Consider the following 12,476-nt stretch of genomic DNA (forward strand, 5'->3'; position numbering starts at 1 on the left):
TATGGAACTTGTTCCCCCCACTCTCTCCGCAATTTGAGCTCTCCTTTGTCTAGCTAGGGAGCTGGAATCCCACTCTCACTCTATTGAAGCTCGTCCTTGGCTCGGTGTGTGGGCGTGGATGCAGGCCAACTCAATGAAAAGAGCGCAGCAAGGCTACGCCAAGCCCACAGAGGCCGGTGACAAACGCTGATCCACAACGTCACTTTGCGGGGGGAGAGTTAGGGCTCAGCTGCGTTGTGTCTCAGAGAGGCCATTTTCTAAAATGAATTTTGAAGCGCTTGGGACGCTACACAGCTGTCTCGTAGCGCCAAGTTTCTTTTCTCTTATTTCTCCGATAAAAAGTTTTTAGGGTTGCAAAGCGGTGAATTGAGATGATGCCGATCCGGCCTCTTGAACGGCTTAAGCACCATCTCAGCGAGAAAACTTGTGTGCAGCTGGTCAGTGCAACATGATTCGACCATTGAGTTCGGAGCCCGGCATCGTGCAGCATCTGGTCGCATGGCGGTTGCATGAAAAGCAGAAGCCGAACGAAGGGCCGCGTATGGCGGGGAAAGTGGTGCAGCAGCAACTCTGCAGTCTTGCGAATGGCAAGCGCGGATGCGGGAAGCGATGAGCGCATGGCGGATCTTCGGTCGAATAGCGGTACAACAGCACAATACAGCGACAAGATCCTTGATCTTCGCCATATGTTACTATACCAACCTGTTTGCGTAAAGACCAACGTGGGCAAGCGAGGATGGAGCCGAGTCAGTCGAGTGCGGATCTCGGGGTGTTCCTGGGCCCGGTGACGATGATGGTGTACCGCATCGCCAACCACCTGGCGCAACCGGTCAACAAGAGGCGGATCGTGCTCAAGGGCAGAATCACTGCTTCATGATGCACAGCAGATCTTGGCCCATCAGCTGATCGATGCGTCAAGTGTGGGAGCAAGACAAGGTGCGCAGAGGTGAGTGATCCTTTGCATGAAGAGATTGAAGCAGCAGTCCGTCAGCCTGCGAGTCTTGTTGGACTTTTAGGTTGAGCACAAGGTCCATCATGGGAGAGCGATTGCAACTCCGTCGAGGCTTGAGAGAGTGCTATTTGCGGCAGTTCAGGAACGTCAGAGCTGTCGTGGTCGTGCAAGAGCAAAAGCCTGAAGCGTGGTTTGAGGTGCAAAGCCGAAATTGGGAGGCGCAGCGCTGACGTCGTCGTGCTTGCACTTCCGTTTCAAGCTCCGCCAAGCCGATATCGCCGATTCGAGGTGAGATTCGACTTCATCATTCATGATATTCTTTACGTGTTAGTGTACAGGTCTCACAATCCAGCTGGATTTCGGTCCGTGGTTTCCGGGATGAGTTTGCCGCTCGCGCGCCGCGGATCAGCCGCAGCGCCACGGATGAGGCTTGCGATTCCCCTTGCGCTGTTCTTCGGGCCAATGCATCTCTTTGATCTTGTGTCTTTGCTAATTCCAGGAGCCGCGAAAGTCATCCGTGGGATCCGTGTTGCAGCGGAACCTCTTTGCCGGTCCCCCGCGGGTGGGCCTCCATCGCATCAGAGCAACTGAGGCCCTTCCATTCTTAGTGATTTGAGTGCATCGAGGGCTACTTCTCGGCCCGTATCGATGGAACGCTGTCTGGCCGTCAAACTACCGTGGAACGCCAAGCCCAGAGGCGCAGGCTCAAATTGAAAACAGTACAGCAGCAGCAGACGGAATAGACAAAGCCGGATCTTCGGATTTGATGCACGCGTTGGCCCCTTTGGCTCTGCATGACAGGGGCGCATTTACGCTCTACTTCAGTCCGGAGGCTGCTCGACCCGCAGCAGGCACAAGCGAAAGTAACGGCAGCATCGAGGCATTGCGCAGGCCTCCTCAGCAGCTGCCGCAAGAGAGCAGCCGGCGAGCTCTCAGTCAGTTGCAAATCCGACGTCCAACCCGAGCTGCGGTCCGCTTAATTCAAGCGTTGTGGTGCATTTTTGCATTGCCGAATCCAAACGATTCCACGGCAACGCGGCAATACGAGACCAAAGTGCTCCGACAGCTCGGTGTTTACGAGTTCTGACTGCAGACAGCACTGCGCCGCTTGCAATCCAGCAACGCCACATGCCGTCATTTGTCCGGATTGACCGACGGAAGAGGGAGCGGAGGCAAAGACGGAAGAGGAGTGGGTATCTCTCGGCAAAGACCGGCCTAGATCCGATGCTGATGGACACGGCCAACAAGGCGATTTCTGCGATTGAAGCTGGCTGGCTGGCTGGCTGGCTGGGTGCCAAATTCCGTCGGGCAAATCTTGGGTCGCTATTTCGCCGTCGGGATGCTTTGAACGCTTTGTCCGGCATGCTTGCTTTCGATTGCGCACGCCTTGTCCTCTCTGTCGTCGATCGGCAGCATCGAGCACCTTTTTTCAACTGCCGCTGCGCATGTGATGCGATGGCGCTGCCTGTCTGAAAGGGAAAAACAGAAGGCAACCACCGTCCCTGCTTCTTGGATCAATTGGTCCGGCTAAATTGGACCGCTTCTGCCTCGCGCTTCTTGACCGGTGATCACGGATGGTCCTTGAACTGTCTGCAACCTTATCTTGTGCGTCAGTCTGAGCCAAGCGCCTTCGAGTCGCCAGTGACAAATCACGACGATCAGCGACCGTACTTGAAAGCTGATTGTGACCATCGCAGCGGCTCGATCGGAACAGATCCGCTGCATCTCGCATCCTCCCACCACCATCCCATTCACAAGTGCACGCCTTCTCGGACCGCCTCCGATACTGTGACTTGGCAATCGACTCTCTCCGTCACACTCACACGCTCTTCAGTCGGCCTCGCCGCTCCTGTCACATTCCTCACTAACCTGCAACTCTCAGCGACTCTTGCCTTCAACCTCGCCCTCGAACGTGTCCATACCGACAAACGCACTTGTGCATCTCATCTCGATGTTCTCCCCATAGGCCATTCCCAACCACATTGCGACTGCCACCATGGCCGCCTTGGACCACTGCATGGGTCGGAAGCGCACACTATCCGATCCATCCTCTTCATCACCGTCCCCCATCAAGCTTGCAAAGACAGCATCCGCATGCTCGCTACCGAGCAGTCCCTCAAGCATACACCTTCCACCACCATGCTCAGCTACACGTTCCAACAGCACCACGCGCTCCAACGGCGTCGCATCCGCTTCTTATGATTCCGCGAAATCGTCGTACATCGAAGCGGCTCCATTCAGTCCCCGTCCCTTCCCACGATACGCGCTCGGCATCCCGCATCTCCAGTCCCTTCTGCCCTTTCGCGATGGTCTCGAACTCCTACACGCCTATCACCAAGGCGTTGGTTGGATGCAAACCCCTGTAGACCGCACAACCCTCCTCGAAACGCTCGAAGAGGCCGAACGTCACGGTGCCGACTCGATCCATCCGCACCGCCTCGCCTGCCTCTTGGCGGCTCTTGCTCTTGGCGACTTCTTCTCAGCGTGCTTCCCTTCGTCTGCATCGTCGGCCTCTTCACCTAGCAGTATCGCCCGCTCTTCGTCTACGCGCGGCAGGATCTGGTTCGGTGTCGCTTCTGCCTGCCTTGCCGGCTCCCGCTCCAACGCCGACCTCATCCACAATCCAACGCCCGAGGCCTGCTCAGCTCTCTACCTCATGTCTACTTATCTGCTCTGCTCCAACGACGAGCAACTCTTCCACCGCTCACAAGGGCTCACCGGACTAGCGCTCATTCTTGCCAAGACCATCCTTGTGCCGTCTTGTGCGCCAACTTCTGGCTCACGCTCCGCATCGCCGACGGCTAGTCCATCAATTGCAAGTCAACGACATGCCAAGTGCCCTGCAACATCGTCCAAGGCAGCTGACACTGTGGTTCAAGATCGTCTCCACTGCAACAAGCTCCTTAGCGACCTCATCTTCCATCTCCGCTCCCAGATCCTCACCTTTGCACCGCCATCTTCCACTACACAGCCGCCCTCCTCGCCAAAGTCCGCCCCCTCCCTAGCCGATTTCCCCGACCTACCCAGCATCCAAGCCATCTGGACCGCGTACGGCAATCCGCTCTATTCTAGCCTCGATGCGTTCGGCAGCTGCTACAGCCCCAACATCTTTCACAATTGGAAGCTCGGTCTGGCCGATCTCATGCATCAAGTCTCCACTCTCACCAGTCAGTCTAGGTCGCCAGATCATCTCGAAGCGCATAGATGCATGCCAGGCGGTCTTCCTGCACGCACCTCGAGCCCGACGGTAGCAGAGCATGGCAGGAGCCAAAGCGAAGTCACGCTCCCAGAGCACTGTCAAGTGGTCAAGCTCGATGAGCGGATTCGTCGATATCACGCCAGTCTGCCGCCGTTCCTCCTTCTGCACAAACCGCTGCCCATCGAGATGGCCGGCAAGGTCGACGAGGATGAGCTCGCACAGATCATCTGCCAGCGGCACATGGCTTGCTCCATGGTCCATCGCATGCTCATGGCTCTGCATCGGCCGTGGTTCCTGTCTGCGCTTGCCTATCGATCTCGTATTCTGTGCACGAGGCGCGGACAGCAAGGCACGGAAGCAGAATCAACAGGAACGGATGCATCGGGATCGGACTGTGATACAGAGGGCAGCGATGCAGACTTTGAAGCATCTGAAACAGGCTCACTGGAACAGCCATCGACATCCGCCGTCTTCTCTCTTTCAGCGGTCCTGCGCTCAGCCACTTGGCAGACAGAGACGTTCGCAAGCGCCACAGCCTGTGCGCCCGAGCAAGCCTTGGCCTGGTGGCAGTTCACCAACAATGCGCTCGCAGCCGCCATCGTCCAGGCTACAGCGCTTCTCCGCCTCCCGGGTCCGCCAAAGCATGCCCAGCCGATGTGCTCGCGGGACGCTTCAGCAAGGCAGCAGAGCAATTCAGCGCTGCAAATGCATTCACAGGTCCGCAACGATCTCGACAAGAACATTTGCTCGTTCCAAAGCCTCGCAAAGCGTTGCAAGCTCGCAGCTAAAGCTTTGCCGTTTCTGCAGCGCGTCAGGTCGGCCATCGACTTGGGCGCCTGCAGCTCAAGACGTGCTTCGTACGCATGCGAAGAAGCGCTTCAGGGTAGCATCTCATCTGCTGGCCTCGGCAGCACACAGATTTCTTCCATGCCTTCGCCACCACCCTCGCCCACGGACTTTCAGGCCTCGAATCGGATCTCGAGTGATCCAGTCAGCCGCACGTGTAATCCCTCCAACATTCATAGTCCCAGTTCCCACCAACGCAACAGCAACAGCAACAGCAACAGTAATAGCATCAACAGCATCGCAAACGGAAGTAGCATCAACATCGGCAGCAGCAGGAATGTCAACAGTGCATCGCAGGACGACGCAACACGCAGCAATCCGCACATCATCAACAGCAACCCGATATTCAGCAACAGATCAACCTCACGCCACCCGGGGCACAGCATCTCGCCGACCTCCGCGGTCACGCCACAGGCTCGTTCCGTCGGGTCACGGCGCAACTCGAGCGCGAAATCGGATCTTGAGACCCTCTTTGGCCCGATCGCATCCGGTCTCGAGCTGAACCCTCACCGCGAGTCGACGTCGCCCGTCAAGCCTCTCTATCGTCAGAGCTTTCTGGAGCCGCTTCCGAGGCCTTCTGGTCTATCCCGGCCCAGCTACGATCGAGCTTCGAGCGACGACGCAGGCTCGTCATCTTCTTCTGAGCGTTTTCCGTATACGCCCAAGGCAAGGTCACTTCAGCTTGACGCAAAGGCTCAGCCGCAGGCAGGAATACCAAGCGCTGCTCAAGTGGAGACCAGCGGGACCAGTCGACCCGAGGAAGGGAAGGTGTCGGGCAGGAAGGAGCCAAATCAGGCCTCAGACCTCGTCCTAGAGTGCATCCGATTCTGGCAGCCCGACACGCTCCCCCTTCCAGCAACACACTGATGTTTCACCCTGCAACCCTTTCAATCTGCATTCATTCTTCCAACCACCTTTGAGCAAGGAGCAAACCTCATTTTGCCATTCGAGAAAACAGATTGCATTGAGCGTATCGACGGCATATACCACTCGGAATTAGTCAAGAGCAGGCGCCTCCTGACCAGCCTTCCACGTGAACTTGCTCGCATAGTGATCGCTTCTGAACGTCTTCTGTCCCACGCCGTAGAGCTTCTCCCTACTGGTAATACCCACCTTCTCTCCGACACCGTACCCCTCCTTCGGGCCGTCCGTCACGTTCTCCGTCTTCGGCTGTTCCACTTGGGGGTAATCAGCCCAAACGACACCTCTCTTCTTCAGCACGGGCACGACCAACTCGACAAAGTCCTCAAAGGTTCCCGGCGCGAGGGTGTAGGCCAAATTGAATCCGTCGACGCCGGCGAGATCGACCCAGTCCTGGAGCTGGTCGGCGATGCTCTCTGGGCCACCGACGATGGTAGGACCCAGACCGCCGAGTTTGATCTTTTCTGCGACGGCTTTCTTGTTCCACTTGGGCACGGTAGGGTCCTGACTTGCGAAGTTTTCCACGGCCGACTTGATCGCGTTGCTCTCTGTAGCTCGGAGCTCCTCATCCTCGTCGTACGTGGAGAGGTCGATACCCGTCCAGCCGCCGAAGAGAGCGAGAGCGCCGTCGTCGGATCCGTGCGCAAGGTGGTCCTTGTACTTCTGCGCGGCTTCTTCGTCCGTTCGACCGATGATGGGGCAGAGCAAGGCGAGGACTTTGAGCGTAGTCGGGTCTCGACCAGCCTCTTTCGCGCCCGAACGGGCAGCATCCACTCGCTTCTTCGCCACCTCCGGCTTGTGCGCTGCGATAAAGATCACTTCCGCATGCTTAGCCGCAAATGCCATTCCCGGACCCGAGGAGCCGGCCTGGTAGATCACCGGAGATCGCTGCGGCGACGGCTCGCAGATGTGAGGTCCAGGGACGGATTCGTAGTACTTGCCCTTGTGGTTGATCTGACGCACCCGCTCAGGTCGCGTGTAGATGGGCTTAGTGGGGTCCTGGACGACAGCGTCGTCGGCCCACGAGGACTCCCACAGCTTGTATACCACGTCCATGTATTCGTCCGCCACCTCGTAGCGTTTGCTATGCAGGTCCTGGTTTTTGGCGCCGAACTGGCGGGCGGCGGAATCGAGGTAGCCAGTGACAACGTTCCATCCGACTCGACCGTTAGTCAGGTGGTCGAGCGTCGAGAAGCGACGGGCGAGCTCGTACGGGTGCACGTAGGACGTCGTGGCTGTGATACCGAACGAGAGGTTGGTCGTGGCTGCAGCCATCGCGGAGATGAGCAGAAGCGGGTCGATGACGGGGAACTGGGCCCCGGAGGACAGAGCCGCATCGAGATTGCCCCCGTACACGTCGTAGCCGCCAAGCACATCGGCGAGGAAGAGACCGTCAAAGTGAGCGGATTCGAGCAGCTTGGCGTGGTCCGTCCAGTAGGAGAGCTTGTTGTGGTGACGCGAACGGTCGGCGGGGTGCGTCCATAGGCCGGGCGATTGATGGCCGGAACAGCCCATCATGAAGGCGTACAGGATCATACGCTTTTGAGGGGTGGCGCCGTTGGCATCGTTGGTGCCGTTGAGGCTCAGCTGGCCGACGGCCGAGGTAGGAGCAGACATCTTGAGATCGCTGGCGGGGAGAGGCTTGGCAGTGCTCGTGCTTCAATGATGATCGTGGTCAGAAGGAAGATGGTATGTTTGGCGAAGACGAAGCTTTGAGCAAACGAGAAGAAAGGTCTCCTCGGAGCGCACGGATGTTTCACGCTCTACGAGCGGCCATGCACGGAGAAGAGCACGACCGTCCCCTCCTCACATCTTCTCAGAGAGCGAAGCTTCTTTCTGTGCTAGACTCCCCTTGCTGCTCGACTGGCTGCACCCTGAAGGGTCTGCGAGCGAGTCAGCCCACGAGCACCCTTTGACGATGGCGCCATTATCGGCGGCATGACTGTGACAGCGGTCGGCTAGTGCGGTACCACTGTATCGATACCGTGGGGCAAACACAGGCAACCCGCACTAGCTTCTTCTGGCGGCGTGAGATGGCGTGCTTCGAGAAGGTTGAAAAGGGCAGTCTTTGACAGCTCTCCAAAACGCACGCCATCCGGAGCAGCATCGCGCACAATTTTAGGCCGAGGCGAATCGAGATCGAGTTTCCGCCGATATGAAGCTAGACCCGATTGAGAAGCCTCTCCACACTTCATGCGGGGTTGTTTCAAAAGCACCGCCGCTCATCAGGGTCTCGCTTTCCTCTTGGTACCACTACACAACTACCTCAAGAACATAGACACGGTCCCGAGGAGCAAGGACATGCTAGCGGAGGAGGCGGTAACAGCGACGACGTCGGCGGCAGGACCGTCGGCGATGGTCGACTTCATTGCAGGTACCGCAGGCGGTATCGCTTCCTTACTGGCAGGACATCCATTCGACACGGTCAAGACTCGACTCCAAGCGCAAGGTTCTACCGCCTCGTCCTCCGCTCTGTCTTCTCACGATCCCTCAATAGACACTGCTCGTGTCTCGACAAGCTCATCGAAGCTCACATCTTCACCATCGGCAAGGGTTGACTACTCCTCCACCGCCCTCTCACGGCAAGCTGCTACATCTTCGCATTCTGCAACGCTCACACTGCCCCATGCATCAATACCCAGCGGCGGCGGGAGCGCATCGATACGCGTGTCACTGCCAGTCTACCGATCGGCCACGGACGCCTTTCGCATCATCATCAAAGAAGAACGTCTATGGGGCCTCTACAAAGGTGTCACATCGCCGATGCTAGGCGTGGCCATCATGAACGCGTCCATCTTTGGTCTCTACAACCTCGGCCTCCGGTATCAGCAATCTCACGACCTTCTCTCAGACCACCATATCGCGCAAGTCTTCGTAGCAGGTATGATCAGTGGTCTCGGTTCGTCCCTCATCACATCCCCGATCGACCTGATCAAGATCCGGGAGCAGATGAATACCTCCTCGAAAAAGCCAAGCACCTTCCAAGTCTTTCAGCAGGTAGTACGAACAGAAGGCATCACGCGAGGCCTGTACAGAGGATGGTGCACTACTGCCGTGCGCGATCTCGGCTACGGACCCTACTTTGCGAGCTACGAACTGCTCAATGCGTCCATCAAGGCGTGGACGGGGCGACCGCTGAGCAATTTGGACATGGCAGCGAGCGGCGCAGTCGCCGGCGTCGTCGCTTGGCTCAGCACCTTCTGGGCCGATGTGATCAAGACCAAGATCCAAGCAAGCACGCGGTTGGATGATGGAGGGAGACGCAGCTTGTTCTGGTTGACAGCGAGGGAGACGTATCGAGCGGGTGGGGTGCGGGCGTTCTTTGTAGGGGTGGGACCGACAGTGCTGAGAGCGCTGCCGGTCAACGCGGTACTCTTCGTGACGTACGAGGTGACCAAGGGCTTTCTCATCTCACGAGGATACTAGACACGCACCATGGTCCATGCAATTTCGATCTTCATTGCAAATCGTTCAGCAAGAGACGGTTTGCGAAGCAGACTTATACCACCTCTATCGCAGTGAAATCCTACGCAGCCCGCCTCAGTGCTTCTTCTCCAAATGTCTCGCAAGTCCATTGATATGCTTGCTCAACCGCCTCGCCTCGCTCTCCAGCCCCTCACCCTTATCCAGCGTAATCGCCTCCGTGACACCGGGCATCGTCGTCGCTCCGTACCCCAACCACCTCCCCGGCGCCGTTCCCAGGTGCTTGTACCACTCTCGTCCCTTCAGCCCTTCCTCCGAAATCAACCCCTGCTCGAACGTCTGCAGCTTCTTGTTCGTCGCTCGAACCTCGCGCAGCGCCTTCCAGATCTCCTTGCCGTGCTTTCCGTGTTTGCCGTGCTTTTGGTGCTTCTGTGCGAGCTTCGCCATTTCCTTCCCCAAGTGCACCTTGCGCTGCTCGAATCGGTTAGCGGCAACGCCGAGTTTGTGCGTCGACCTCTGCAGCTCCTTGAGCCACCCTGGCCTCTTGGCACCCAATTGAACACCCAAGTTGTTCTCCGCGATGCGCTCGACCTTGCCCAGATAGCGCTGCAGCTCGTGAGCATAGTCCTGCACGTCGATCGGCGCAAAGAGCTGTGTCGAGCTCTCAATGGCCATCAAACCGACGATTTTCGCTGCCGCTTCATGGCGTGCAAATCCAGGATCGCCAAACGTGTCCATCCAGTGGAAGGAATCGTAGTTGGAGTGGTACATGTAAATCGGATCGGTGGGGGCGCGTTTGAATCCGAGGTCGGTGGAGGCGATGCCGAGGTGTTGGAGGAAGACGGTGTAGTCGGAGCCGCTACCGAGGGGGTGGAACGCATCGAGGGTGATCTTCGCAGTGGAGTTCGGAGCAGTGACTTTTGCCGCGGCATCCTGGACGAAGCGCGACAGCGAGGGCGAGGAGGAGGATTGAAGCACCGAACCAGCAACGGAAACATCGACGTTGTGGTATGCGACGACGTGGTCGCGGATCCACTGGGCGTAGTCTTCGCCGAACTCGGTAGAGCCGACTAGACCGTACTCTTCAGCGTCCCAGCTGGCAAAGACGATGGTGCGCATGGGTTTCCATCCCGCGCGGTAGAGGGTGGAAAGACCTTTGATGGCTTCGTGGAACGAGGCGGTGCCCGAGTTGGGATCCGCCGCACCAAACGTCCATGCATCCCGATGGTTGCCCAGGATCACCACCTCGTCCGTGATGTGGCCCGGAAGCACAGCGTAGGTGTTCCAAATATCACGCACCTTCAGGTCGACAAAGTTTTCGAGGTGGACAATGTCGTCCGAGGGACCGGTCCAGTATTCGACGCCATCGATGGCGCCCGCCATGCGGTTGTTGACGTCTTCCGCGCGCAGACCTTTGCCCTTCATCGCCTCGAGCAGCACTTTCGCCTCAGCGTAAGACAGTGGGAGGGAGGGGATCTTGGGTAGCGAGTCAGCATCCTCTGGCTCGAGCCGGGTCGCATTCCGGTACGACGGCTTGCCCGGCGTCGATGGGTCACCAGGGTAAAACGACAGACCTTGCACACTTCCACGCTGCACCGCAGAAGGGTTCCTCGCAGGACCATCCGGGTACGCCTTGTGCCCGTTCGCCTCGGTGATCTCGCCATCCTCGATGGTGTCGGTGTAGATGATCACACCTACCGCACCGGCCTCTTGGGCAGCCCGCACCTTCAGCCCGCGGAAGTTGGACCCGTAGTCGACGAGCACGATCTTGCCCTTGACATCGACACCCTTGGCGGCGAGGTCGGCAAAGTCCTGCTTGCGACCCATGCCGGCGAACACGACTTGGCCGGAGACGCTGCCGGATGCCGAGTAGCCGTGGAAGAGCGGCACGCCGCGGCCGCTTGTCGGGTCCGCCTCGAGCACGTCTTCCTCCAGCTTGGCTTTCCAATAGGGCGCATCTGTGGAGTCCGGCTTGGAGAGCGTCAGCGAAGAGTTGAGCGGGTAATTGAGCCAGACGGCGTACGTGTCGGTCCAGGCGCGGACGCCCGACTTGTCGCCGGTGCCGTGCAGGTACGCTTGGCCCTCTGCGGATCCAGCGTCGAACACGAGGTCCTTGAGGTTCTCGGTGAGAGGAGCACCGACGAGGTTGCCCCATTCGGAGAGGATCTGGAGCGCAGAATTGTAGTCGCCCTCGGTGCCAGCGACGTGGCTCACATTAGTGTAGCGTTTGAGGGCGTCGCGCGCGCCCGAGGCGGTGGGCACGGCGAGGAAGTCGGTCTCGAGCTTGGCGAACCACTGCTTCCATCGTGCCTCCGGCGTGTCCTTCACTGCTGAGGCGGAAGAGCTGTCACCGTGACTTGACAGGAAGCCAGATGCACGTAGGTGCTGCGAGTAGCCGTGCAGACCCTTGCTCGCATGGTGGCACGGTCGGTGGTGACGGAAGGCATGGAGACTGTTGAGGGACAGCTTGTCAAACGGGAAGAAGAAGTAGGCGACGATGGTCCAAAAGACGAGACCGAGTTTCCAGCCACGTAGGCTGTATGCTTTGCCTCCAGGAGGCCAAAAGACGGTGATCTCGCTTCCACCTCGTCGCTGAGGCTCGGTGGACGAGGCTGCTTTTTCGTCGATGTAGTCGTTGTCGAGCATCAGCGGCGTCGATGTCAGGGGCTTCTCATCGAGAGACGCCATCTTGAGCCACGGTACCGAGCGACAATACGAGGGTCAGAGATATAGGAGGAGGGAAAGGGACGTCGATGATGGTGGGACGGAGAGGCCAAGAGCGAGGGGAAAGCAGAATTGTGCGTGCACGGATATCACAATCTTGGACCGGCTTTGCATCATGCTCGGCTCACTCTTCACGGTCACGATCTCAGTAGCGCAACAGGTGCGACGGCAATCACAATGTTTGAAGCCCTGTCTGCTCCTCCTGCGCCTTTGTGAGGGACGACGCTCGCCTGGATCGGCAATACGAATACAAATGCGAAGGCGAGGGTCAAGGGATCGGCTAAGCATTCCAGACGGAACAATGAGCTCCGACAGCGACCTTGTGGAACAGATGCGTGAGAAGTGTGCCAATGCTATGGACGCAATTTCTACATCTGTTAAACCCTGCTTTGGGGTCAGTGCTGTCAGATC

The 12,476-nt window shown here is 58.2% G+C and overlaps 4 protein-coding genes across 4 annotated transcripts; 2 read left to right on the forward strand and 2 right to left on the reverse strand.

Moving 5' to 3' along the window:
* Positions 1-2,948: 2,948 nt before the first annotated feature.
* Positions 2,949-5,864, forward strand: PSEUBRA_006122 (uncharacterized protein; the record flags this gene model as incomplete). Its single annotated transcript, XM_059465699.1, has 1 exon — positions 2,949-5,864. One exon carries the CDS (start codon positions 2,949-2,951, stop codon positions 5,862-5,864), a length of 2,916 nt encoding a protein of 971 aa, XP_059321730.1.
* A 129-nt stretch (positions 5,865-5,993) lies between these two features.
* Positions 5,994-7,535, reverse strand: PSEUBRA_006123 (Luciferase-like domain protein; the record flags this gene model as incomplete). The annotated part of the gene is made up of 1 exon (XM_016439480.1): positions 5,994-7,535. The coding sequence occupies one exon, from the start codon at positions 7,533-7,535 to the stop codon at positions 5,994-5,996; it is 1,542 nt and encodes a 513-aa protein (XP_016289807.1).
* Positions 7,536-8,111: 576 nt separating this feature from the next.
* PSEUBRA_006124 (Mitochondrial substrate/solute carrier) lies at positions 8,112-9,344 on the forward strand (the record flags this gene model as incomplete). Its single annotated transcript, XM_016439461.2, has 1 exon — positions 8,112-9,344. The coding sequence occupies one exon, from the start codon at positions 8,112-8,114 to the stop codon at positions 9,342-9,344; it is 1,233 nt and encodes a 410-aa protein (XP_016289808.2).
* A 114-nt stretch (positions 9,345-9,458) lies between these two features.
* PSEUBRA_006125 (Protease-associated domain, PA) lies at positions 9,459-12,029 on the reverse strand (the record flags this gene model as incomplete). Its single annotated transcript, XM_016439469.1, has 1 exon — positions 9,459-12,029. The coding sequence occupies one exon, from the start codon at positions 12,027-12,029 to the stop codon at positions 9,459-9,461; it is 2,571 nt and encodes an 856-aa protein (XP_016289809.1).
* Between the last annotated feature and the right edge of the window lie 447 nt (positions 12,030-12,476).

Source organism: Kalmanozyma brasiliensis (assembly GCF_000497045.1).
Source record: "Kalmanozyma brasiliensis GHG001 unplaced genomic scaffold PSEUBRA_SCAF8, whole genome shotgun sequence".
Lineage (NCBI taxonomy): Eukaryota > Fungi > Basidiomycota > Ustilaginomycetes > Ustilaginales > Kalmanozyma > Kalmanozyma brasiliensis.